Here is a 25,094-nt window from a genome sequence, read left to right as displayed (position 1 = left end):
TTAATTTTACCAACTTTTTTTTTTCCCCCTGAAAGTCACTTTTCAGAATGACAAAAGCCAGAATCTGATTCTAACGGAGAATAAAACGAAGGTAACTCACAATTAGGGTGCTGGCAAGGGGACTTTAAAGTAAATGTTCAACTATTTCTGGGATTTGACATTTTTGGGAAACACACAGAATAAGCAAAGAAAGAAAATACGGAATGCATGTCCAGCCTTCAAACATATTTAATAGTAAAACATGTCTTTACCAAAAAAAATGGTAGATAAATTCACAAAAAAGTCATTATCTATATGCCATTGGGATTTTTTTTAACAGTGTTAATACCTCATTATAAATTAAAAATGTGCAAAAGGTTAAATAGCGTAGCACAGATATCCAAAGATCTTGTTAAGAACTGTCATTGAGAGCCATGAGAAAGAGCTTTCTCTTTTTCTCTCTGTCTCTTAGCTGATGCCGAGAAGCAAAGAAATACAGCAGGGGGTTGAGGCAGTGGTTTAAAAAGTACAAATACTCGATAGATGTCAGATTCTTGCTGACTTCGGACAACGTCTTTGAAGGTCTAAAATGAGCGGCAACGGCCACAAGTCGAGCAAACAAAGGCAAAAAGTCTATTAGAGAGACGGCAAGGATCCGAGTGAACAGCCTGTTGATCTTTTGCTTCTTCCTGTCAGACATCTGAACCTTCCTGACACCTCTCACAAGCTTTACGTAAAACACCAGCACCACAAGTTGAGCGGATATCGCTACGGCGACGTGGACCACCTCGGCTTGCGGTGTGATCATTTTGTTCCTACAGGACGTCTTGTCGGCGTCTTTGTTCTTATCCATCAGAGACAGCACAAGTGGGAGAGGCAGCAGGGCCCCGAGTATCCACACACCGCAGAGTAAAACCCGCTGCCATGCTCGGGTCACTTTTTTCCACTTGGCATGATGAAGAATCTGGGAAGGAAAAAATAGCTTTAGCCATCTACTTACACACACTATTCAGGGTGCATTTATTTTACTTATCTTCTGAAGTACAAGCAGTGTGGTTACCCATATTTCTCCAAGTACGGCAGACTGAAAATAATTATTTCTTAGTTTTGCAGTAACGGCGCGCGTTAGTACTGCTAAATATGTTCGTTTTCCTACAACGGTAAAGTTTGGAGTTGCGTACCTGGTAGTAACGTTGAATGCTTATCAGCAGCAGGATGTTGGAGCTGGAGGTGATGCAGAATAAGATGATGAAAAAGAAAAGCTGACACAGTCCATGCGCCAAATGGGGCCCGGTGGCAAAAATGGCCCCGGCGATCACCAAGCAGAACAGCGAGAGCAGGTCCGACAGAGCCAGGTTGAAGATGAGGCGCTTCGTCATGGAGGAGCCTCGCAGGTGGCTGCTGAGTTTCACGATCACGAGGATGTTGGTCGGGATTCCCAGAAGGCAGCTGAGCACTGCGATCACGGCGGCGGCGACGTACGACGGATTGCTGGAGAACAGAGACATTCCAGAGGTGGAGCGGTTGGCGTTTGAGAAGGAAAACGGCGTTTCAGTGACACAGGCCGTTGTGGAAGAGAAAAGAAATGAAGAAGCTACAGAGCTGTCTCTGTTGTCAGGCTACGGTTGAGCTAATGCGTCGTATCGTCTAGGAAGGGCATTAACTTATTCTGCAGAAGGTGTCGCACTAGTGGTTTGTGGTCTTGGTATGTAATTCAGGACAGCATTTATTGATTACAGGGGCCTGATTTTGGTTATGCAACTACAGTTTGCATAAGACACAGCATTACTTTACTGTCACAACACCGAAGGTTTTCTTTAGAACACCTAGAACGAGCTTCAGGTGATGATTCTGGTACCTCAGGCACAAATAGTCATGTTGAAATCATCTTTTCATCTTCCCCATGTTGCTACCTTTGAACGTCAGAAGCCAACAACACCTAATTTGGGGGAGTATGTTATTGTCGTCGTCCAGTTGAGAACTGCTCTTTCAGAAAGATGGTGAGATGCTCAACAGCGTGCAGATCTTTACAAGTTTTTAAACGTAAGTTTCTGGTGTCTTCATGTTTGCGCGACTTCAGACCGTCGTCTTATTGTGGTTTAATCTCGGTATGAAGAAAACTTACAGGTGTTGCTGGGATATTTCCGTTTCATTCAGTTTGTCGGTTTACTAAAACTTGTACTTTCACATCAGCAGGTTTTTCTCTTGTTGACACTCTAAACACCTGTTGATGCTTTGGTCAACCACAGCCACCTGGCTTATTCTACTTTCTGAATTTCCTCTGAAAACCAAGAGACCCGACGAAGCAGGTGACCACAAAAGCAGGTCTTGTTAAAAGGCACGCTGTAAGATATACATTTCATTTAAGAAAACTAAAAACTACTATTATATTAAATCCCTTTTCGTGCACACTTGTTTAGTGCATCATTCACCAACCTGATCCAGAACTTTAACTCGAGTTAAATTATATTTGTGAGTCTTCCTCTGTTTTCTTTTGCCAAACTTTGATACCTACCAGCTGATGAAGCAATGTGCAACAGCACATTGTGCTCTCATGTCAGGGTTGTCTTCAGATGGGACATAGGTGACCGTGTTACCGTTATTTTAAGCAATTTAAATAATTGAAGTCCGATTTCCAGACAGACGGTTAATAATTCAAGTATTTGAATTATGTACGACCAACTAAAGTGGTTTCCCTCAGATTACAATTCTCACTATGTCTGAGTCTTGCCATAGCAACAGGACAGATGGGCTACAAATTATATTGACGTAGAAAACAAAACAGCACTTTGCATCTTTACTTTTTGATTCAGCTCCGAAAGTCAAAAGACTGGATTTCAGTCAAGTGGTCCTGAAACGTCTTTAGACATAATTTATCCCAGAACTTATTTACTGTTATTTACATCAGCACTACCTACGTTGTACGTGGGTGTTTTCATATTGGATTAAAATTTTTAGTGATTTTAAATCTTTAACCTGTTTAATTTTAGATAACTTTTTTTTCTTCTTTTCAATGTTTGTGATTTTGTTTCGATTCTCAACAAATTCATTAATAATTTCTTCCTTTTTGTTTAGATTTGGACAACAGTGAAGCCAACGAGCGACTGAAATTCAGCGTACTTAAGAGACTTCCTGAGGTACTGATGTGTGATCAAATTAATCATTAAGATTTTTGATTAGTTTAGAAAGCAACTAAACTAATCAAACTTTATGTTCAGATTAAAGAGTCTAAACAGGAAGTTGAGAGAGTTTCCTTCTCCCAAACTAACTATAATTAACTAAGAGTCTGGAGTTATTTTAGAGCTCATTTTCCTCAAAGATGTCTCACAATATTTGTGTAACCACTTAGTGTTCAGACTGAGAAAGGCTTTCTGGAGACTGCGGTGACTCCGTGTTCAGACTCTTGTGTAACTTCCATGTGCTTCTCTGTGTGTGTTTCATCCACAACGTGATTGGAGGAATGTCGAGTGTTTTGCATCTCTGGTGCATTTCCTGTCCGTCAGACTTTTGTTGAGCGAGTTTGGTAGGCAGCAGAAACTCAGACACAGCCTCACACATCTGAGGCAAAGGAGGCATTTATTTCTCCACTGTCGAGGTTTTGCACTGTGAGAAACTCAGCCAGCTAATACAACGTCCAATACAAATGTGTAACTTTTTTTTTTTTTTTTTAAAAAAAAGGTCAAACTGACTGAACCATTAATTTCTACTACCGGCAAAAGTGAGGAAATGTGCAAGGAAGAAGTTAGCAAATGTTAGAGTGAACTTAGCTATTTGCTACCTCAGACTAAAAGGACTTCGCAACAGAAAACGTTAGTTTGGAGGAACTTCTACACAACATGGGAAGGACTGTTCTGGAAACTTGATGCTCAATTATTGATGTCGCATTATTCTAAAAAAATCTAAAAGAAATACAACTGAATGATAGAAATGAATGAATAAAATCACTGAAACGTAACTTTTGACGAGGGTCAAATTAGTTTTGAAACGGTGTCCGGATATTTACAACAAGGTGGGCTTTAGCTCTGACAAAGCCCGATAATAATGGTGGTAAGGAAGAGGCAAAGTAGATCAAAGGCAACCAAATTAGACCAAACTCAAAAAGCTTAATGTCATTAGAGAAGTGTGATTATTGAATCAGTAGCAGGTGTACTGATTAACTAATGAGAAACAGCTGTTAGGAGACCAGGAAAGGCACTTGGGACAAATGACTGGAGTGAATGGATAATGTAAACCAGAACAACAAAACACAAAACAACGCACTGTAGAGACAGACCTGTTCTAACTTCAAAAATATAGGTGGAGGCTTACTTTAAAAATCTAAATGACATAATGAAACTTTTATGTAACTAAACGTTAATATTAAATCTGGTAACAAAATAATGTTCTAAAACTTGAAGAGAAAATCAAATGTTAAAAGTGGAAGAGCTGAAAATAAATACATTTGAGTTAAATGGATAACTTTTTGTTAAAGTTTTTGCTAGTGTGCTGAAGGAGAATAAGTAATCATCCTACTGTAGTTCCCCCTTTTTTGTGTGATTTATGGCTGTTGTGCCTTTTTTTATTTGAAACCCTAAAAATAGTACAAATTCCCCAAGACCCCTCATTAGCAGTCCACCCTTCGATAATGCCGCCGCTTTCCATTTGGTGGAATAGAAAGGGACAGCTGTTCACAGCCTTCGGGGAATCTCTCTTTCTCCCTCCGTTTCTGTAGAAAGCGTGAGCTACATGCCTAAAATGTAAAGTGTTTTCTGTGTGGTGTGTGTGTGTGTGTGCGTGTGTGTGTGTGTGTGTAGCCTATGGAGCAAAGGATCTACCATATGTGGGATCATCCTGTCAGCTCAGCCTCAATCTCCAGAGAATATGTCAAGGCGCTGCTGGAGAAACACAGCAAGAATAAGGTAACATGGAAAAAACTGTGTGATGCATTTCCTGTAGAATGTCTCATAGCAAAGTAGTGACATATCAGGAGCCAATTTTATTTGCAAGACCAGTTTAGGGGAATTCTCTCAGGTGCTGCTGATATGTCTGAATTTGTATCTTACGAAAAAATTTCTATCTATTTTGTTTTAATCTTTCTCCTCAGGGATTTGTATTTGCTGGGCAGGACAAGCCCGGCTCCAGACCAGAGTTTCTTCCTCTAACCTATCTGGCAAAAATGCTCTCTGATATCGAGTCACAAGGTAGAGTATACCTCTATATCCTGCAGGGAAGGCCTTTAAAGAAGCTTTAGGAGCAGGAAGTGACGATGTCATTTATTCCCGTCTTAACTCCTGAACAGCTCTGAACCCTTTCGAGGAGAAGGAAAACGTGGACGCCAGGTTTGTGGAGGAGTCGGCTCTGATGCAGACGCTGATCCAGCTGGGCTTCGAGGAAAAATGAAGCGGCTGGAAGGGCGATGAAGAACGCGAGACGGATGGAGAGAGAGCGAGAGAGAGAGAGAAGAATAGATGAGGAGGAAAATCGGTTTAAGGAAGAGTAAATGTCTAACTGGGCCTTGACGGCATGAAATGGATTGATGTTGGAAAATGAGAGTCGAGTGGAGAAGTCATGAACAGGATCGCGCTGTTAAATGAAAAATTATTGTGGGGAACAGAGGGATTATAGGGAGAATGTTAGTGCAATTCACAAAAGAAAGAACTGCAACAAAGATGCATCTTAATACTTCAGAATATAATTGTAAAGTTAAATTATTTCAGTTCCATTTAAAAAGTGTATGTAGACTTACACACACACACACACACACACACACACACACACACACACACACACACAATTCAACTATTTATTTCTAATCATTTTATTATGGCTTACAGTGGAGGATACCAAAAAAATTTATTACTGAGAATATATTTTTTAAATCCAAATCTTATTGAAAGCTCTAAAAAAAAAATTCTTTTTGGAATCAACTGAAATGTCTTCACCCAAATCTCTGTTTATCCTAACAGTTGTACACTGCTGGAGTACAGGGTGTCTATGTAAAACACATGAAACAAAATATATATATAAATTTCACAATAAAATCTTTTTAGCACTTTCTGCGTGTCTGATTTCTGATTACGATGCGGGATAATGCGACAAACACCGGGAAGACTGCTCTCTCGACAGTTGTCCACTGACACTCTATATCCATTGCAGTCAATAAGAAGCTGGTTGTATCCGAGCACACGAATGGAAAGTTGAGTGGAAGAATAAAGTATGAGAGAGAACGCTGGACAAGCCATAGCAATGCCCGCTCATCTCAGAGGGGCTTTGAAGTAAATGCTGGCATGTTATCAGCTAGTGCTCCAACTGATGACATCAAAAGTTATCAAAATAAAGGCTTGAAACTGATCACTATGTGTGCAATGTGCAATATTCAAATAAATTCAACAATATTCAAATCAACAAAACAAAAAAGTCAAAGCCTTTAGGAAGCTGTTTTATCTGAATTAAGACCTTGTAGCTGCTAACATTTTTTTTTTTGTCGTACAATTACGACCATCGAACGTTAACTATTTATAAATCACGCGCGCTCTGTACCCCCTCCTCCTGTGTGTTTCAAGCTGCGTCCCATCAGCTTGATCACCCGCCGACAAAAGGCTTCTCAGACAGAGAGGCTCGACGTGGTCTGCCACACATCAGGTCTGATTTGTACAGCAGCGTTTTAGCAGAACATGTAAACATGGGGAGAGAAATTCAAACTTTTTGTACAAGGTTGAGCCTGAATTAGACGGAGCCAGGTTAATGGAGAGGCGGAAGCATGTGGCTTGAATAATCAACCCCCACAAAGTCACGAAGGGAGCGGTAGTTGTAAATGGGTTTTTTGTTTGTTTTTTCTGGTTGAATCTTCCCAGTTTTTAAAGTGGTTTTACTTTAAGTACCAGCTCCTTTACTCTTTTTAATCAGATTCATATTTTAAGCCCATGCATGCTCATAAAACTGGATTAAAACTAGAATGTAAATGTTGATTTTCATGATGTTTTTTAAGGAAGGTCCAAAAGGACAATGTTAACACAGACTACTGAATTTTACGTAACGGGACACCTTTGGGATGAATTAGTGCATGCACTGTGAGCCAGGCCTTCTCGTCCAACATTAGTGTCTGACCTCACAAGAAAAAGAAACCTACAAGTTCACATAAACACACGCATTAAGCTGATACAGCTTAAAAGCCTGGGCAGACTTTCATTGAAGTCAGAAAGTAGGAGCAGGGATTTCATAAGATAAGTCGTATTTACGGAAAGACCAACCCTCTGCGTTTTAACAATCTCCTGTGACATTTCACATTGAAATCATAAATCATACATGTGAATCTTTCTCTAAGTGTAAACACACGAGTCCTTCTCCATCTAATGGTCTCATCCACACTCTTATGCTGCCGGTGTTATGTAGCAGTCTAACAGTTTGGGGCCAAGTTAATCTGACAGCTTCCAGCGTGAATCTGCAATGGATGATCTCTCTCACACACACACACACACCCACACACACACACACACACACACACACACACACACACCCACACACACACACACACACACACACACACACACACACACACACACACACACACACACGTCTCTTGGTTTCTTCTTAGGAAGTTGACTCATGCTGCGAGCAGCATCACTCAGGGTCGACATGGTACACACCAGCTGTTTCAGGACTTTTCCTCCTGCACATCTTCTCTTTCCACACACTCATACATCAACTCTCACCAGCCATCAGAGGCGTCCGCTTGTTAATTTGGGGGAATTTCTGGGTTTAACAAATTTATCTGATTTATTTATGGCAGACTTTTAGTTGTTTTAAGGCTCAACTTCATGTTTTGGTGTGAAGCCCTCCCACCCCCAAACCTTGAACTCCGCCTCCTCCAGCTCTCCATCCCCTTCATTTAAATTCTCCTCTCTCTTTGTCATTCTTCATGCTCTTTCATTGCTTCTGCTTCCTCTCCAGATTTATCATTTTCGAGCGCCGCGCGGGCTCTCCCGCTCGTCTCGTGGAGCTCAGACGGACCCCGTTGCAATTTATTTAAAGATTATGACCGTGAAGGGTGAAACAACAACAAAGACAAAGAATGTGTGGGAATAGTTTAAGAAATTAATCTCATCTTCGAGGGAGAGGAGGTCTGAGCGGTGCTGATGTGTTGCTAGGCAGTGTGGCGATTGTGAAATCACACAGGGAGACATTGTACTAACAAAACACTCGATGTCATACTTTCGCTTTCACATCAAACACTTCCAGAAAAGATATGGGAACGAAGGAATACCGGTGAAACTAAAAGAAGACAGAGAAATTTAAATGTTACCAAGATTGTTTTTTTTTTTCTTTTCTCTAAAAGTTCCAAGATTTCACTGTCAGATTGCGATAATGCCTCATGTAGGCCCCCTGTGGGCGCGGTTTGATGGGCGCGAAGCGTCCGAAGGGTACGGGCAGACCGAGGGGGTCGTCCAGGGGGATGTACGCGTTGGGGCGAGCTTCGGCTGTGGTGTACACTCCGCTTGGCAGCTGCCTCCACTTATTTTCCTCAGCAAGCTACACACACACACACACACACGCACACGCAGAGAACCACACACCAGAAGCACTTTTAATATTTCATGCAAGATTGCATGACCTTGAATTAAATACTTAAATCCAGACCTTCCTGAATCTTAATCATGGAAATGGAAAAAGGACGCAACAAGCAGTACATTTTTTATGGAACTCCAGAAGAAAAGAGCAAACAGTTGAGTGCTTGAGCTGAAAATAATGAGGACGAACAAAGTTGGAGGTAACGGTGACGGTTCTGTTGAGTGTAGGTCTTTTGTTTAATGGGAAAGGAGCCAGAGAAAGTCAGGTGGATTCCTGGCCAAAAATCTTCCCCAAGCAAACACTAATGGCTTTTTACTGGATGCACGAGCCATCCTGGTAATTCAAACTAGCAGAAACAGATCATCTGTGGTGCTGGTCGCCCCCTTGGTCAAGTAGACAGCTGGTGTGGAGGCATTTGAAGCAGCTGCAACCATTTATTGGCATTGCAACTAAAATTGTCTGTAGCTCTGGACCAGGGCCAGCTCTGGACTGGACCGAGTTAAACGTGGCTGTGTGATTGTCATATAATTTAGCAAGTATGTGAGCTTTATTTCAAGGGACTATTGGGTTCTGCTTTTGGAAAATCAAGAGAAGAAACTAGAAAAAGGACAATAAATCAACCAGATTGAAGTAAAGACAACCAAGCAATGTGGAAGTTGGAATGATGCAGCAATAAATGGAGTTCAATGAGGTTTAAATACAGACATAAAACACTAAAAAGGCCAATGAAATGAATCTAAAATGATTATGTACTGGCTTGGCCAAAAAACAAAGACAGAAGATAATTTTAGCTATCCAGTTTTGGTTTTTATGTTTTTTTTCCCCCCAGATGGCTGACTGCCCAGGGCTACATCTCATCAGGGAAGCACAAGCAGTTCGCAAAAGTAAAAAAAAAAAAAAAGTAGACTTACTTGGTCATTCAGAATCGGCAATTTTTTTTTCTCATTACAATGCTTTAATGAAATTATTTGTAATTTCTTAATTTAGTCAATCAAGTTTGTTTTTTTTTTTAGCACATTTCAGCAATAAAGCAATTCGAAGTGCTTTACATCATAAAAACACAAAAATATAAAGTCAAAGAACACACAGCAAACAATTGAAGCATGACATCTTGCTAATTATGTTTTAATGTTTTATTTTAATTCATACTGACGAGCAGAGGTTAATTTATATTTGTCCAAAATCTTACTAAAGGAACATTTTGACTTGAAAATTGCAGTATTTATAATATATATGGGCTCGAGTTTATTTTAACTGAGACAGGAGAAGTTGTTTCTGGCTCTAATGAAGTCGATATTGGTCCACAGAACACAGACAGTGGTGGGCTCAATCGATCTGAACCCGATGTGGGTGATGGATCGATGTCTAACCATGGTGGACTCCGCTGAGTGGAAAGACAGAAGGAGGGGGAAAAAACCCCCCGTGTCCATTCCTTTTTGTCATTTTCCTCGATTTCCAGCTCACAGCAGCAGGCAGATAAACTGCTGTTAAATCTCACAAAACATAAGTGCTTTAATTGCTGTTTGCACACAAAGCAGCAAAGAAAGGCTTTAGGTCTAAAACAATTAAAAATGAGCCAACGTAGCTTCTTTTTTCCGTAGGAGTCGTTTAATTGTAATTTTTTAGCCTTGTGCTTGCAGTTTATTTTATTTTAGGAGCTTTGTTTTATTTTTTGAGAAAAGCTTTGATACACATTTCAGCCTTCTTGCCTGAATTTTATTTTTCTGCGCATTTCCTTTAAAGACACAACTTTTCACATATAAATTTGCCTACCATCTCCATGATACTCTGTTTGCTCTAAAGTGCGTCATGTGAATTTTTAACACTTGATCGCTTACCCTCTTTTTCTCTTCTCTTGCCCTCTGCCTCAGCCTCCTGTCTCGTTCCATCCTCCTCCAGGTCTCCTCTGCGTCAAACCACCACAGCACCTTTGGCACCTGAAAAAAAAAAAAAAAAGTATATAATGTATATATAAATAAAATAAAAACACAAGAGCAGGGCAGGAAACGTCCATTTTGCATCGGTTTCACCGAGCTTACAGTGTCATGGCTCAATTCAGCATTTGGCCAAAGCCAAAAGCAGATGGTTGCTTTGGTACCGGGATGCGGGCAGCGTTGCACCTCTCCATCTTTTACCTCAGGGATCAAGTGGGGTGCTGCAGGCATGCATCAGCCCCAGCGATTCAACGGGGTATTAACACAAACCTCTTGAAATATTTACAGCGCATGTAGGGAATCCACAGGGAAAGAAAAAAAAAATGTTTTACTTGATGAAATATTTATAGGAAGCAAAAACAAAAAAAAGAAAAAAAAAAGAAAAAGCAAACACGGCTTGAAATTTACAATTTCTGTATAAAGCAGAGATTTGGATGCTCTTTTACTTGAAGTAAACAGAACACAGTTCTTTAAATACAAATATGTAAGAGAGTTTAAGCAGTTTAAAGTTAGTCTGAATGCTCTCTAGTGATATTTGCAACATCAAAACCAGAAATGTGGGCTCCGGATTAAATGTCAGCCATAACTTTAGTTTAAGTGCCTGTTAATGTGAAAGTATCTCAGGGAGAACACATGCACAGGATGTTAACATGGACGGTTTCATTTTATTAAAGCTTACTTTACACATTTACAAATAGTAGCGCCGTGACGGACTGGAACCTCGTCTGACCTGACCGCCTCTCTGTTCGGGTCTTTTAATGTTTGAACAAACTGGCCGCCTGCTTTACGGTAAAGCGCTACAAGATCGGCCATAACTTTTCTTTTTTTTTTTTAATTGTTAATGTTACTGATGTTCATCCAGACACAAATCTGCTGGAAATGAGGCGATAAAAATACTTTCAGGGTTTAGGCAAGTGCCAAATCCCACATGTGCTTTTCAAAATAGTTTGTCTTATTCCAATCTTACTGGAAAGGAAGGCCATCGCTCTATCAAAACGATACGTGGCCTTCAGATATTTCACTTTGTGTCAAGCTTCAAACAAAAATCTCAGTAGTTTGCAATAGTTGTTCACATAAAATCCCCAAAAATACCCCCAAGGATTTTCGTTTTAATGTGCCAAAAAATGTGGGGAGAGGGGTTTGAGCATTTTTGCAAATCTCCATAGAGTAAACAAAATACAACAGAAGGGTGCTGCAGTCGCTTTGCTCGTGTTCTCTCAGATGATGACAGCTTAATGTTAAGCTTCAAAGTGGCTGTCAAAAAACTAAAAAAAAAAAAAGAAAAGAAAAAGAAGGGATGTCATGTGGACTACATCCGTCTTTTATGTTGCGCTTTTGATGAGTCGGTGACAGGGGTGAGAAATACTGACGGAGCAAAAGACAGATAAAAGACTAGCGGCAATTTTCCTAAAAGTAGGCTGGTAATACTCCACACACAGAATCGCAAAGCACCGAGTTCTACATTAGAAATTTAAAAATGTTAACAGTGTAATGTTATTTATTTATTTATTCCATTCAACCATTATTTAACCAGGAAGTTCATTGAGATAATTCTCCAATGAGGGAGAGTTGGTCAAGAGGCACACTGGTGCAAAAATAATGAAAAGATACAATTAAAATGTCATGAAATTTACTCAAGGTCAAGTGGGGAAAAACCCAATAAGATTAGAGCATAAGATTAAGATTTCACTAAATTTAAAAGCAATCCATGGGAGTTTTAATGCGATTTTTGCAGATTACTCCAGAACCAAGAGAAAGCTTTTCTTTTCTCCTACCGAGTTCGGATCAGAACAGAAGCTGACACGATGAAGGTTTCTGACTGGAGACACGAGACAAAAACAAAACAAATATGGCGGCAGGTCGCTCGCCAGCAGGGCAGCCTTATAAATAAATACAAGCCAGTGCTGTTGCTCCCTTTGTTTTAGTGAAGGCCATGAGAGGAAAGCATAAAGGCGCATGATGCGTCCTGAAGGCAGCATTTGCAGTGAAAGCACTTTGACATATTGAATTCAGACAATGGAGAACTGGAGGGAGCTTCTTTCACATAGATAATGTCACTATAGTTCAACGCAGTCAGGGAAGTTGTTTGTTTGTACCAGATTTTTCCTCCCAAACAGCTCGAGACGAGATTTGTGCCGATGTAAGAAGAGAGGAACAGATTTGGGCTTTTGTAACAGATGTTCCATATGGGGGGGAAGGAAGAAGGCGGTCATAAATCCATATGGCCAAATATTTGTACACGGACACTTTGACTTTTTTTTTCTTGCTGACGTCCAAATGCTTTTATGCTCCAAGTTTTGAGAATGAACTTCTGGGATGCTCTTGAATTTCAATGTCTTTGGATTTAGGAGAATTGACAAGGCTTTCAAATATTTTGGCGAGTAGTAAAAGTTTGGAAATTTGTCTACATTTTATTTTCTTACTTCACTCTCCACCTTTTAGTAGAGGCGGCACATAAGCTGCTTTTCAACATTTTAAGAATAATGTCAGTTTGGATACTCAAATTAAAATTAAAAAACTTTGAGTTTGGACCAAATAACAGTCTGAGCTTCAAACATTTGCTGGGTTATTAAAAGATTCAGAACTTGATTTGAATAACACTCTGTCCAGGCTACCTTCCATGACGTGGAGAGGCCGTCGAGCCCGTCGAGTCTGGAGACCTCTCTCTGCTGCACCAGCGGCTTGGACAGACCGGCCTCCTGCTCCGCTCCTTCTCCCTCCGGCTGCTGCTGACTCTCGCGCTCAGGCAGCTTCGAGTGCGCACCAAGAACAGGGAGAAATTAGCTGTGCATTTGCAGCATGTCTTTTAAAGTTCATGAGGTAAAATTCGAAATGAAAACGTCAGCAGGCACCTCCTCCATTTCTCTGTGAAGTTCTGAAGGTGACAAAGCCTCGTCCTCCAAATCGTTGGACTCATTGATGCTTTCTGGCCTCGTGTCTCTGGATTCTGACAGCTGAAGGATGCGGAAAATCGGAGTTAAAGACAACAAATTGACATTTTAAGCAGTAGGGATCTATTGCTACTTGCTCTGTTGGGTGATTTCCCCTGCAGAAATTAAAGACGCCTTCTATCCAGGGATTAAATGGATAAAAACTCAGCACCTTTCTTTGGTAAATGTAGTGCGTTGATGGAAGCTTCTTCACACTGGGTGAAAAGTCTCTTTGATATAAGGTGATGTCGAGACACAAACACTTAAGACAGCAGATATGGAAGTGAAGCAAGTAAAAAAGAAAAGATGATTTCTACACAAATATACTTTTCCAGGCTGACATATCATTTTATTTTGCTTTTCTTAGTTCTTCAAAGATGAGTCAAAAGAGCTGGAGAGAGAGATTTGAAAGACGCAAGGAGAAGGTTTTCAATCCAAGCCCTAAACCAACACACTTAACCCCAAAAGCGCTGCAGCCAGGGAGCGAGAAATTGGGAGACGGAAGAGGTGAAGAGTGGCGACATGAACCCACCAGAGCCTGAAAGGTTAACTGTTTACATCAACAACGGGAAAACGAAGGGAAGAAAAATCAGCGGTGGACGCCAGGAAGTCAAAAATGCACTTTACAGCATTTTATCTAAAATCTATCTTCACACAAATAAGTAATCAATCAGCCAATCACATGTCAGCAACTGGATACGTTTCGGTGTCTTGGTGGGATGAAAAGGATTTTTTAACATTCAGCACAAGCAACAGAAAGGTTGGAAAAAGGCTTCAAATATAACATGGTGTTTGGTGGCAGATGAGATGGTTTGAGTATCTCAGAAACGCTGGGATTTACACGTACAATCAGCTCTGGTTTACATAAAATGGTTAAAAATAAAAACAAAAAAACTTAAAACACATGGCATGTCAAACTTTGAAGCAGACAACAATAGGAGTCCCTTGTTGTCAGCATAGAACAGAAAACAGAGGACACTTTTCCACATCAGTCAAAAGTTAAATCTGCTCAAACCCAGAACGATAAGACACGAAGCAAATTAATGCTTTGCTTGTTTTGTAGATGTTAAAGGAATTGTTACAGTTGTCATGGTTACGGGGGTCACTATAAACATTAGCGTGGTTCATAATATCTGCCGTTTTTTCTTGCACCGACATGTGACATAAAAGACTAGCTGCAAATTTCTCACGTGCATGCAAAAAAAACAAAAAAAACAAAAAAAAAACAGGAAGAAATTAGCTGCACATTTGCAGCACGTCTTTTAAAGTTCATGAGGTAAAATTAGAAATGAAAATATTAGCAGGCACCTGCTCCATTTTATTGTCGAGTTCTGAATTTGGCGAGGCCTCGTCCTCCGACTCAATGGACTTAACGAGGCTTTTCAGCATCTTGTCTCTGGCTTCTGACAGCTGAAGGATGCAGAATATTGGAGTTAAAGACAACATATTGACATTTTATGCAATACGAATCTAATGCTTCTTAATCTGTCGGGTGATTTCCCCTGCAGAAATTAAAGACGCCCTGTAACCAGGGATTAAATGTATAAAAACTCAGCACCTTTCTTTTCTAAATGCATTACGTTGATGGGAGCTTTTTCACAGTGGGTGAAAAGTCTCTCGGAAAGAGCGATAAGAGAAATCAAAGTTTAAAAAGCCTCAAGATCCCCCAAAGGTAATAAGGTGATGTCGAGACACAAATGCTTAAGACAGCAGAAATGGAAGTGAAGTAAATAAACAAAAAAGATGATTTCTACACATCCATACTTTTCCAGGCTCAAATCTGATTTTATTTTGCTTTTCTTAGTTTCTAGATGCGTCCGTACAAAATAATAACTTTTAAGTGCTTTAAAATTCATGTATCATCATCTGTAACTTGGTAAGACAAAATAGGAAGAAAAAAATTAGGAATCAACACAATGCTGAATCAAGTCATCTCATTGTTTTCTAGCATATGAAGAGCAGCACTTTTCTAAAAACAGCAGGTGTCAAGTCATGACTGAAACATCTACTCAAATCAAATAACGTAGAGGACATTATGTAAGGTCTTTTTAATTTCTTAATGAGTGTGCATTCGGTCTGTAAATATTTCAAGACTGTGTTGGAACCCTGGAGGAAGCTCTAGGAAGATGAGTCAAAAGAGCTGGAGAGAGAGATTTGAAAGGCGCAAGGTGGACGTTTTCAATCCAAACCCTAAACCAACACACTTAACCCCAAAAGCGCTGCAGCCGGGAAGCGAGAAACTGGGAGACGGAAGAGGTGAAGAGTGGCGACATGAACCCACCAGAGCCTGAAAGGTTAACCGTTTACATCAACAACGGGAAAACGAAGGGAAGAAAAATCAGCGGTGGACGCCAGGAAGTCAAAAATGCAGTGGTTGAGTATAGCATCAACTGAACCGCTGGGAGTTCCACGTATAACCATATTTCTGGTTTACAGAAAATGGTGAGGAAAAAAAAAATCAAAAACAATCAGAAAACCAAGGATGCTACTTACCTCACCACATCACTCGATGCTTAAAGCCTGCGCAGACCCAGGACAAGCCAGAAACGAAGCAAGCGAATGCTTAGCTTGTTTTTCAGATGTTAAAGGAATTCTTACAGTTGTCATGGTTACGGGAGGGTCACTAAAAACAGAACTCCCGGCTCGATTCCTAACCTCCACCTTTTTTTACTCCTTGCACTGACACATGGATAATGAAACAAATTGCACCGACTGTCGTTACCGCGCGACCAGCTCACATGTGAAAACACAGACTTAGCCATGCAATTGACATCTTGCTGCAGTGCAGTTGCTAAATATTAATGTTTATTCCTCAGTGAGTTCACTTTCCATGCAACCACCTCTCATTTCTCAGCCCTGTTGTTTTTCCACCGTCGGTGTTGAAACTTTAAAACCCAATTAAGATGTTTTTTTTTTTTTTGCCTCTTAAAGTAGCTCTACTTTTAAAAACGAGCAGCATATATGGGTCTAAAGTGAAGACACGGAGGAAAACTGCAGTGTGAATTTGCAAGCTTAAGCACAGTGTGGACTGACTGAGTGACCTGTCCTGACCTGCAGCTCTCTCTCTTTCATCTGTCGGTGTTCAGACAAAGCGACCGCCTGCTTCATGGACACTTCTGCGGAAACGGCCATCAAACAGAGGTTGATGTTGAAGATTTTGGCCCGGGCCTCATTCAGCTGGAAACAAGCAGGGAAAAAAACATATGCAGAGATACTGTAAACAATTTAAAAGAAAAAATGTTGCTTTAATGCTATACATCCACAGAAATTAGTGAATAATTGTGAAAAGGGAAAGATTAACTAAACTTTTTACAAGTACGAATGTGAAATTAGCAACTCCTACTTTGATTCAGCTCCCTAATTAGCTTACTTATAAAGTGAGTCAGTTGAACTGGCTCGCTTCACTGTCCACTTAACACACACACACACACACACACACACACACACACAGACACACACACACACAAATAACTGGGCTGCAGTGATGTTAGCTTAATTTTGCTTAAATTTGACTGTAGGGGGACAAAATGGACCACATCCATCTTATGTCTCTGCTTCTGACGAGTTGGTGACAGGGGTGAGAATTACTGACACAGCAAAAAGATATAAAAGATGGGCTGAAATTCTCCCAGAAGTTGTCTCATAATAGTGACTAGAGTCTCCTCTCTGCCATGCTATAAATTCAAAAATGTTATAGCAGAATAAATGTGCTAAATTAAAATCTGCCCTCTTAACGGGATAATGGCGTCTTACAGAGGAACACCGGCCTACCTTCTTTGCCACGGAGAGGCTGTGGAGCCTGCAGCTCTCCGCCTGCTCCCCCAGCGGCTCCGACATCCGGGTCACCTGCTCCACCTGGAGTTCCTTCTCCAGCAGCTGATGCTCGCGCTCGGCCAAGTTCGCCTCCAGCTCCGAGCGCACGCAGACACAGGGAGAAGAATTAGCTGCGCATTTTGCAACTCAGCTTTTAAAGCTCACGAGGTGAGTTGTGGGTGGAAACGTTAGCGCATAGCTAGCTACCTGCTCCATTTTCTTGACGAGTTCTGGAGCCGGTGGGTCGTCGCCCTTTAACTCCCGGCACTGAAGGGTACGAGTCACGCTTTTCAGGGTCGCGTCTCTTGCTTCCGACAGCTGAGGGATGCAGGAAATTGGCAAAAAAAGACACAAGGTGTTGATACGTTTATGTTTGTATCTTTCTCAAAGCGAGCAAGATAGCAAAGTGAATAGCAAGCAAAGTTCTAGCTACTCCCCTTTGTCGAGCTCTTTCCCCTCGCAGAAACTGAAGATATACTACCCTGGGATTAAAAAAAAAAAACTAAACTCAACACCTTTCTTTGCTAAATGTAGTGCGTGGATGGGAGCTTCTCCCCACAAGGTGACAAGTCTCTGGGAACGAGTGATAAGAGAAAATAAAGTTTAAAAAGCGCCTCGAGATCCCTGAAAGGGATTAAGCTTTTTTTTTTTTTTGTTTCGTGCCATTCCTTAAGACAGCAGAAATGAAAGAGGGAGGCAAGCAGAAGTGAGATGAGTCAAAGGAGCTAGATAGAGATACGTGAGAGGGGCCGGGTTAATGTTTTAGATTCAGGCCCTCAGCTGACACTCTCATCCCAAAAGTGCTGCAGTCAGTCAGAGAGTGAAAAACGGAGTTGGAGGAGGTGAAAAGTGCTGACATGACTGAAAGGTTAACTGTTCACATCAATGGAAGGAAATTGAGGTGTAAAAGTAGAAGGGAAAAAAAAAATCTGTAATAGACGCCAGGACATCACAATGAAGTGTTTACATTGCTATATTATCTGCACCAGATTAATTATACCAAACAGCCTGCAGCCTTTCTGCACTGATGGAAGGGAAATCTTGAACAGCATTAACATTCAAAGGAAGTTTGTCAAGGTGCATTTTACTCCGGTTTTAGAGGATTTATAGATTTTACAGAGTTGCACCCACTCACAGGAAAAAACAGACAAAGAAAATGTGCAAAAAGGAAAACGACTAAGATAAAAATTGGTACAAGCTTGTTTTTTTTTCCCTCCCTGGTTTTGTTTAAACAAGAATAACTAAAGGCAATCCCAGAGTTTTTGAATACGTCAACAAGACTAGCAATTCAGTAGGAATGCATGCACCACTTGGGAAAAAGTATAGATTTTTCAGAATACTGCATCTGTGTTAGTCTGAAATAGCATTCTCCCGACCCTTAAATCTATGTTGCCTCATACCAGCAAAAAGAATCAACTAATGAGTCCATTTTCTTGCAGAACAAGTAGGAAAACGATTCAGTTTCCACCTGTAACCTAAGTGCAAGAAGGGAATAATTTAACCTGCAGCTTTATATCTCATCCAAACTGTTATTTCAGATTCACAAGGCTTCATTCAATCAAAATAAAAGAATATGAACCTTGAGACGATCAAGGAGCCATGACGGTCACAATAAAGAGGACACCGGTTGGAAACAAAACCAAAAAAAAAAAAAAAAACGATCAGAGAGAAAATATTGTACACAATATTATGTTTCCCGTTAGTTGTGGAACAGAGGAGGTCGACAGCGGAGAGGCCGAAAAGCAAAATATGCTCAAAGAATAGGAAGACAGAGGCAGATGGACTTAAAAAAAAGAAATGGATTGGATGGTATGAAGAACCATTTATTAAAAAAAGAGAGAGAGGGAGAGAAAATGAAGAAAAACTGATGCAAGTGAACAGGGCCATGTCTGCAGTTTGGGACAACTAAAGCTTGTTAGTGGGACCGAGTATGTTTGGCATTCATCATTGTGAAGTCCAAATTCTGCAACAAATAAGGCAAAAAAAAAAAAAAAACATTTCCAATGAACATGCAAATGCAGGTTGTAGAAATGCATAGTTATTATTCAAATAACTGAATATTTTGCATATTTTTCCCATTTCCGAGGGAGATAAAAAACCCTTTAGGGGACTTCCCTGCAGAGTCGTTGCACAGGGCTCAGCCAGGCATCACGGGAGCAAAAGGCATTTGTTTGTATTACAGCGTCTGCCTTGCTCACATATTTTAGTTGGAGTTGATGGCTCACTAGCTAAGCTTAAAGTTCTACAATATAAGACGTGTTCAAATGTGGAAACCTTAAAAAAAATCCTAACTTTTCATTATCAGAAGCACTTTAACCAGTCAATGCATTCCTATGCATAAGGGTGGGCAGTAAGTAGGAAGATGATGGCTCATTTAAAACATAACTCCAGCTACTAGTTTACACTGTTCCCTAACTTTTGCTGTTTGACCATAAATAGATGGAGACAAGCCTGTGGGGATTTGTTCCGAGCCGCAACGTAAATTAATAATGACTCTTCTACATTTTCTCTCCTCTGTGCCCAACCTTTCAATTCAGCATCACCGTCACCTCCCAGAACCACCGAGCACACACCGAGGCAGCGGCTTCGCCTCAAATAAACAACGCACGGGGAAGTGTCAGCAGAAATTGCTGCGGGATTGTGTGTTTGCAGAAGAAGAGGCCCTTCTCAAAACCGAGAGAGAAAAAAAAAGTTGTCAAGAGTGTAAAGTGTAGTGAAAATTTTTGACAAAATACTTTGTGTATTATGAACAATTTTGTGCTTGTCGAGGTTTGACTATGTCGTAGTTTTCTCATTTCTAACCCTGAAAAAAATCCTGGACTGGCTACCTGATAAAAGGTCATCGAGCATGTCATCAGTTTATTCAAGAGGCTAATATTTATTTTACGTCACTCTCTATAGATTAAGAAATTCGACTTTTATCTCGTCTAATGTGTCGTGTTCCCAGCGCGCCTGCATGACAGGAAATAAAAGTTACTAATAAGGATTTTCAACTTTTCAAAACCGCTGTTTTTTTTGTGTTTTTTTTACTCAACTGCTTGCGACAACCGCGGGACGCATTAATCAACCATTTTAAACTCTGCTCTGATGCTTTTAATGCTGCTCAACTTCTTCAGTTCATCAGCAGCCAGGATAAGACGAGCGTGAGGTTAGATCTGATTGATGCGTGTCCCATCCTCACCCAAATCCACCCGCAGTCACTTAAACGCGTCATGATGGATGGAATACAGAGCGTCTCCATCAACCTCATTCTCTTTTCTTTGCTCACGCATCAATCTTCTTTTCTCCGCAGTTCCATCACTTGTAGCCCCTTTTTTTATATATATATACATCCGTCCCTTTGATGTCTGTCTCCTTGTATCCATCCATCCGTCTCCGTGTTGGTGTCTGTTGCCTGCCTCCTTGTTTTCTTCATCCGACAGTTACAAATCATTGCTGGGCTTTTGGCCTGTGAGTGCTGTAAAACATCGTGGAGATGACAGCCTCCGCGCCGCTTTCCAATTTGCATTTTGTCTGCATAATTTCAGCTCAGCGAGTAGTTAACACAACGGCTTAAAGAGCCACACAATGGGACGGTACACTGCACGTGTTATCAAAAACATGAATAATTACCTTGTTTATTAACCACGTCCCAAGATTGAGCAATTAAGAGCCTCATAATAAATATAAGTAAAAGACAAAGGGACGGATTAATAAAGCAGAAAGGTCACATATGTACAGAATACGGTATAAATTATAATAAATATGGACATATACAGTGAGACCGCCAACAATAAATAGATGCAAAGTCTCTATGGAGGAAGTATTGTCAATAGTTAGCTTGGTCAGCACTCGAACCGCAGAGGAATTAAATTTTGTGGTCAGACAATTCACAGCTTCCCAAGCTCTGTGTTTGCAATCACTGAATCTTAGAGCAAAGTTATTATCATAATAACTCTGCTTTAATGGTACAATTTCAGCGCTATGGATGTGCCAGATAATGCAGTTAGAAGATGAAATAAATCAAAACTCTCACTTTCTAATCCCCAACAAAGAGGCAGTTGTTCTGTCGAGAAATTCTTTGCAGAGTTGATACGATTAATAAAACTAGTTTCCCCCCGGAGGAGCTGGCCCAAGCTGCAGCAACCCGACCCTGGAATAAGTGGAAGATAATGGATGGACAGATGGGTTTCCTGCTTTAAAACTGGCTTTTAATGTTATTCATCAAATGTTCACTCGGTTTAAGGATGTAAAAGTCAGTCCAGAAGTTTAATGTACCCTAGTTTATGCTTTTCAGAAGTGTTTCGGATCATTATCCTTCTACAACACCAAATTGTGCCCGAGTCTCAGCCATTCGACCCAATGCAGTCACCTAAATACGAAAGGAAGCTGGAGAGGCTGTTCAAGAACAACCTATCACCGACTGAAAGAGTCCTCACTACAATGTGGATATGCTCAAAAACAAACTCCATTTGATTTGTCCAAAGTGGTGACAAGACAAAGTTCAACGTTAAGAAGCATTTCCCATTTAATGTGAGCCTTATGGGCACTTGCCCAGGGCAGCACAGAAGAAAGGGTCACACCAGCAAAACGTTTGATAAAAGGATAACTTACCTCATAAGGGTAAACACAATGTGAAAGTCAAGTTACAATGTCTGGACGAATTTAGTTGACATTTTGAAACATAAGTGTGATGGTGGCCATTTTGCTGCTAATGGCTACTATAGCACTTGCACCAAGTAGATAACTACTTTTTTTTTTTTTTGCTTTTGATGATTCATTAGGAGAATTAATCTACAGAAACCGAGTTTGGAATCTTCTGGAAAATTTTCCTACTCAAATTTTGTGGATTATGATTAAAAGCCAGGTCTGTTCCAGGAAATCTGAACAGCATTTAGTTGGGATAAAAATCACATATTGCACCGTTGTAAACTACAGTGACAGCTGCATATAAAAATTCAGTTTGCCCCAATTCAGAACAAATCCTGTCAAACACAGAAACAATTTTTTTTATGCCCACTGGTAAAAATCCTTCCATCTAATGAAACTCTGGGCAAGAATTTATCAACAGTGGATAGTCGATTGCAAATTTCTACAACACAGAGAGAGGCTTTAAACTGCATCATATGAGGAGAGAACAAAGTTTATAACAGCAATAGCTCAGCTGATGGCTCCCTCTGGGAAGGTGGCACAGCTGAGCAGAAAGCTGGGCAAGATGCAACTTGCATGAAGAAAGTAAGAATAAAAACAGAGAGGACATCAAAAGTAATGGCAGAAATTATTGCAGATAATGAATAACTGGAGAGTAGAAGGGGCGGGGGGAACCCTCCAACTAAAAGCTTAATCAAATAGGAAAGTTTTAAACTTGGTCTTAAGTTGACAGGAAGTCTGAATGACAAACTAAAACTAGGAGCTACTTCCACAACCTGATAGCTAAAAGTTTTGCCTCCTGTTCTACTTTTAGACAATCCGGTGCAGTAAACCTGCAGTAGGCGCACAATGTCTGTTGGGAACATATGGGAAAGAAAGAAAAAAAAATTTAAATCAAACCTCTGATATATAAAGGGGCTTGAAAATTGACAGCTTTATATGCAAGAAGTAAAATTTTGAATTCTGTTCCTGGGAGCCGACGAAGAGAAGCTAAAATTGAAAGTATGATCTCATTTTAACTGTTGCTGCAATATTCATGAATGTGCAGCATCAGGAAGGTTTTTCACAGAATATTTGACTTTCTAAACATGAAATGGGCTATATAGGAAAAAAACGTGTGACAATGTTTAAATAGAAATCAACGCAAGTAGCTGAGGATCTTGGGAAAAGGAGACTAAGAAAAGATAAAACTAAAAGAGTCAACTAACCCATAAATGTTGCATAGTATTTGTGTTGATTCTCTTATCTGATCTGAACAGCACTGCAGTGCCAGCCAACCTAGTATCACTTTCTAAGCTTTTCTAGCTCCTGGTCAGATGGGGCGTCTCTGTGGAAAGTTTGCATGTTCTTCTTATACTTCCATTAGTTTTCTGCGGGGGCTACTTCTTCCCTCCCACAGTCCACAGGCTCGCATATTTAATTAATCTGGCAATCCCTGCTGAGGTGTCAGAGTGAGTGGGTGTGAGGGAGAGCGGTTTGAGTTAGACTCATGACGGAGCGCTCCGATGGCACACAACCATGAGCAGCATCATGCACTTTCAATTAGTCTCTCCTTTTTGTCTACGAGTTCATTCAAATCAAATCAAGGCCATTCAGTCTAGAAAAATGCATTTGGTTTAATCATTTATTTTTCTTATTCAATTGTTAAAACAAAGGAAAAAATAAACAGATGGAGTCTTTCAGCTTTGATTTATTTGCTACATCACAGGTTGTGTTTTTCATTGAATTCCTTGATCAGTCTGGATTTTGAGTAACAGAGACACTAAGCTGGGTCTAAATTGCTATATTGCTCAGCTACTAGTGGGAAATTAAAGTCTGATTTTTACATGCCTCAAGCTTTTTCCTAATTTTATCATGTTAAAACTCCAAACTTGCATGAGTTTATTGGGATTTTGTGTGACAGACCAAAGCGATATAAAGCATAATAAAGAAATTCTCAAAGGAAAACACCAACCTTTACCCTAAACATATAGCCAGAGTTAAAATGGTAAAGTTACATTCAAGCATATTTATATGTTCAAATGGTTTAGACCTTCATCTGTTTGAGCATCTTTGGGAATACACGCACATTCAATCTGATTGTGTGTTTTTGCAAAGAAGAAAAGGTAAAGTGTTCTGTAGGTTTGCGCACAAAAGCCGGTTATGCGCATATCCCAAAAGGCTTGCAGCTGACATTGCAGCAAAAGATTGTTCCACAAAGTATTGATTCAGGAGGGAATGGATATTAAATGAATGGCACAGTTGTCAGAATGTTTTTGTAGAAATGAAAACAAATCATTTTCATTTTTTAATTATACACTTCCTTTTGTTGGTGTAACAATGCAAAACCCAGACGGGATAAGTTGCAATTTGCTCTTGCGGAGGTTTAAAAGAAATACATGAAAAGTGGTAGGAATATTTTGCAAGACACTGTATATTAAATCTGACTTGGAATCTAAAGGTTTAATTTGTGAAAAATCAATCTACTCCTTTTGTCCTACATGTCAAAACTAGTTAGCAGACAGAAAATACTTCAGAGATGAAGAGGTGAGCTCTTGGGTGGAGAGAGGAGGTTCTACACAACATGTTTTTCTTGGGCCTTCGGTTTCTGTGCATTCGGTTTTGCTAGCTTCCCTTAACCTGTCACATAAAAGTCCCCTCACATCCAGCAGAGCCACAATTCACACAGGGATTCCCCATGGCGATAACTTCCAGACAGTTTGGAGGAAAAAAAAAAAAAGATTTAAGAGAGGAACAAACAAACAATATGACTCACCACCACGGGGACACTGCAGTCTGTCAGTAGCCCCACCTTCAAATAAATCTCACTCCATTAATGACTGTGTGTGTGAGTGCGTGTGTGTGTGTGTGTGTGTACGTCTGATACTCTCGCAGCACCACGAAGCAGAAGCGGAGTGTAACTAGTCATTAGGCAACAGTTTTAGCAAAATTTAGCCGCATGCGAAGCTCTGCGAGCGCGCACCTGTACGGGATGTCAACCTGCCAGCGTCTCGTAAACGGGGCAGTAAATTCAGAGGCAGACAACAACCTCTGTTTATTTTTGCAGCAATTAAAATTCCTCGGAGTGATGAAAGCCTCAGAGTGTATTGAACTTCAATAGTATAACAGATGGCCCAATTTATCTTTGTCAAAATTCCCCATCAAAGGGAGGGGGGTCCATCTGCAATGAACAGATAAACTGGTCACAGATGAATACAAATAGACAATATATATGATAAATCGACGGCAATGCAGTCGCATGGAGATTGAATTCACATGGCGA

General features: G+C 40.3%; 3 protein-coding genes across 6 annotated transcripts in view; 1 reads left to right on the top strand and 2 right to left on the bottom strand.

Moving 5' to 3' along the window:
- gsap (gamma-secretase activating protein) overlaps window positions 1-6,014 on the top strand; it is a 32,757-nt gene extending 26,743 nt beyond the window's left edge. For all 3 annotated transcript variants that reach the window (XM_016664487.1, XM_007579130.2, XM_016664478.1), the window contains 4 exons: window positions 3,055-3,116; window positions 4,773-4,877; window positions 5,063-5,159; window positions 5,258-6,014. In XM_016664487.1, coding sequence (XP_016519973.1) covers window positions 3,055-3,116; window positions 4,773-4,877; window positions 5,063-5,159; window positions 5,258-5,358 — 365 coding nt within the window. In that variant the 3' untranslated portion in view covers window positions 5,359-6,014. The remainder of the gene's footprint in view (window positions 1-3,054; window positions 3,117-4,772; window positions 4,878-5,062; window positions 5,160-5,257) is intronic.
- LOC107833969 (C-X-C chemokine receptor type 5-like) lies at window positions 294-3,048 on the bottom strand. The gene is made up of 2 exons (XM_016664501.1): window positions 1,161-3,048; window positions 294-943 (listed from the first exon to the last, which is right to left on the bottom strand). The coding sequence occupies exons 1-2, from the start codon at window positions 1,485-1,487 to the stop codon at window positions 392-394; spliced, it is 879 nt and encodes a 292-aa protein (XP_016519987.1). The 5' UTR covers window positions 1,488-3,048; the 3' UTR covers window positions 294-391.
- A 2,016-nt stretch (window positions 6,015-8,030) lies between the features above and the next one.
- Window positions 8,031-25,094, bottom strand: part of ccdc146 (coiled-coil domain containing 146) — a 51,807-nt gene continuing 34,743 nt past the window's right edge. For both annotated transcript variants that reach the window (XM_016664467.1, XM_007579163.2), the window contains exons 18-25: window positions 17,411-17,521; window positions 17,162-17,299; window positions 16,442-16,567; window positions 14,699-14,800; window positions 13,313-13,414; window positions 13,076-13,210; window positions 10,365-10,463; window positions 8,031-8,487 (exon numbers count right to left, since the gene is read on the bottom strand). In XM_016664467.1, the coding sequence (XP_016519953.1) occupies window positions 8,287-8,487; window positions 10,365-10,463; window positions 13,076-13,210; window positions 13,313-13,414; window positions 14,699-14,800; window positions 16,442-16,567; window positions 17,162-17,299; window positions 17,411-17,521 (1,014 nt within the window). In that variant the 3' untranslated portion in view covers window positions 8,031-8,286. The remainder of the gene's footprint in view (window positions 8,488-10,364; window positions 10,464-13,075; window positions 13,211-13,312; window positions 13,415-14,698; window positions 14,801-16,441; window positions 16,568-17,161; window positions 17,300-17,410; window positions 17,522-25,094) is intronic.

Source organism: Poecilia formosa, unplaced genomic scaffold (genome assembly GCF_000485575.1).
Source record: "Poecilia formosa unplaced genomic scaffold, Poecilia_formosa-5.1.2 Scaffold9, whole genome shotgun sequence".
NCBI lineage: Eukaryota > Metazoa > Chordata > Actinopteri > Cyprinodontiformes > Poeciliidae > Poecilia > Poecilia formosa.
The sequence above is the reverse complement of the archived record's forward strand: the minus strand, read 5'-3'. Positions and strand labels throughout refer to the sequence as shown.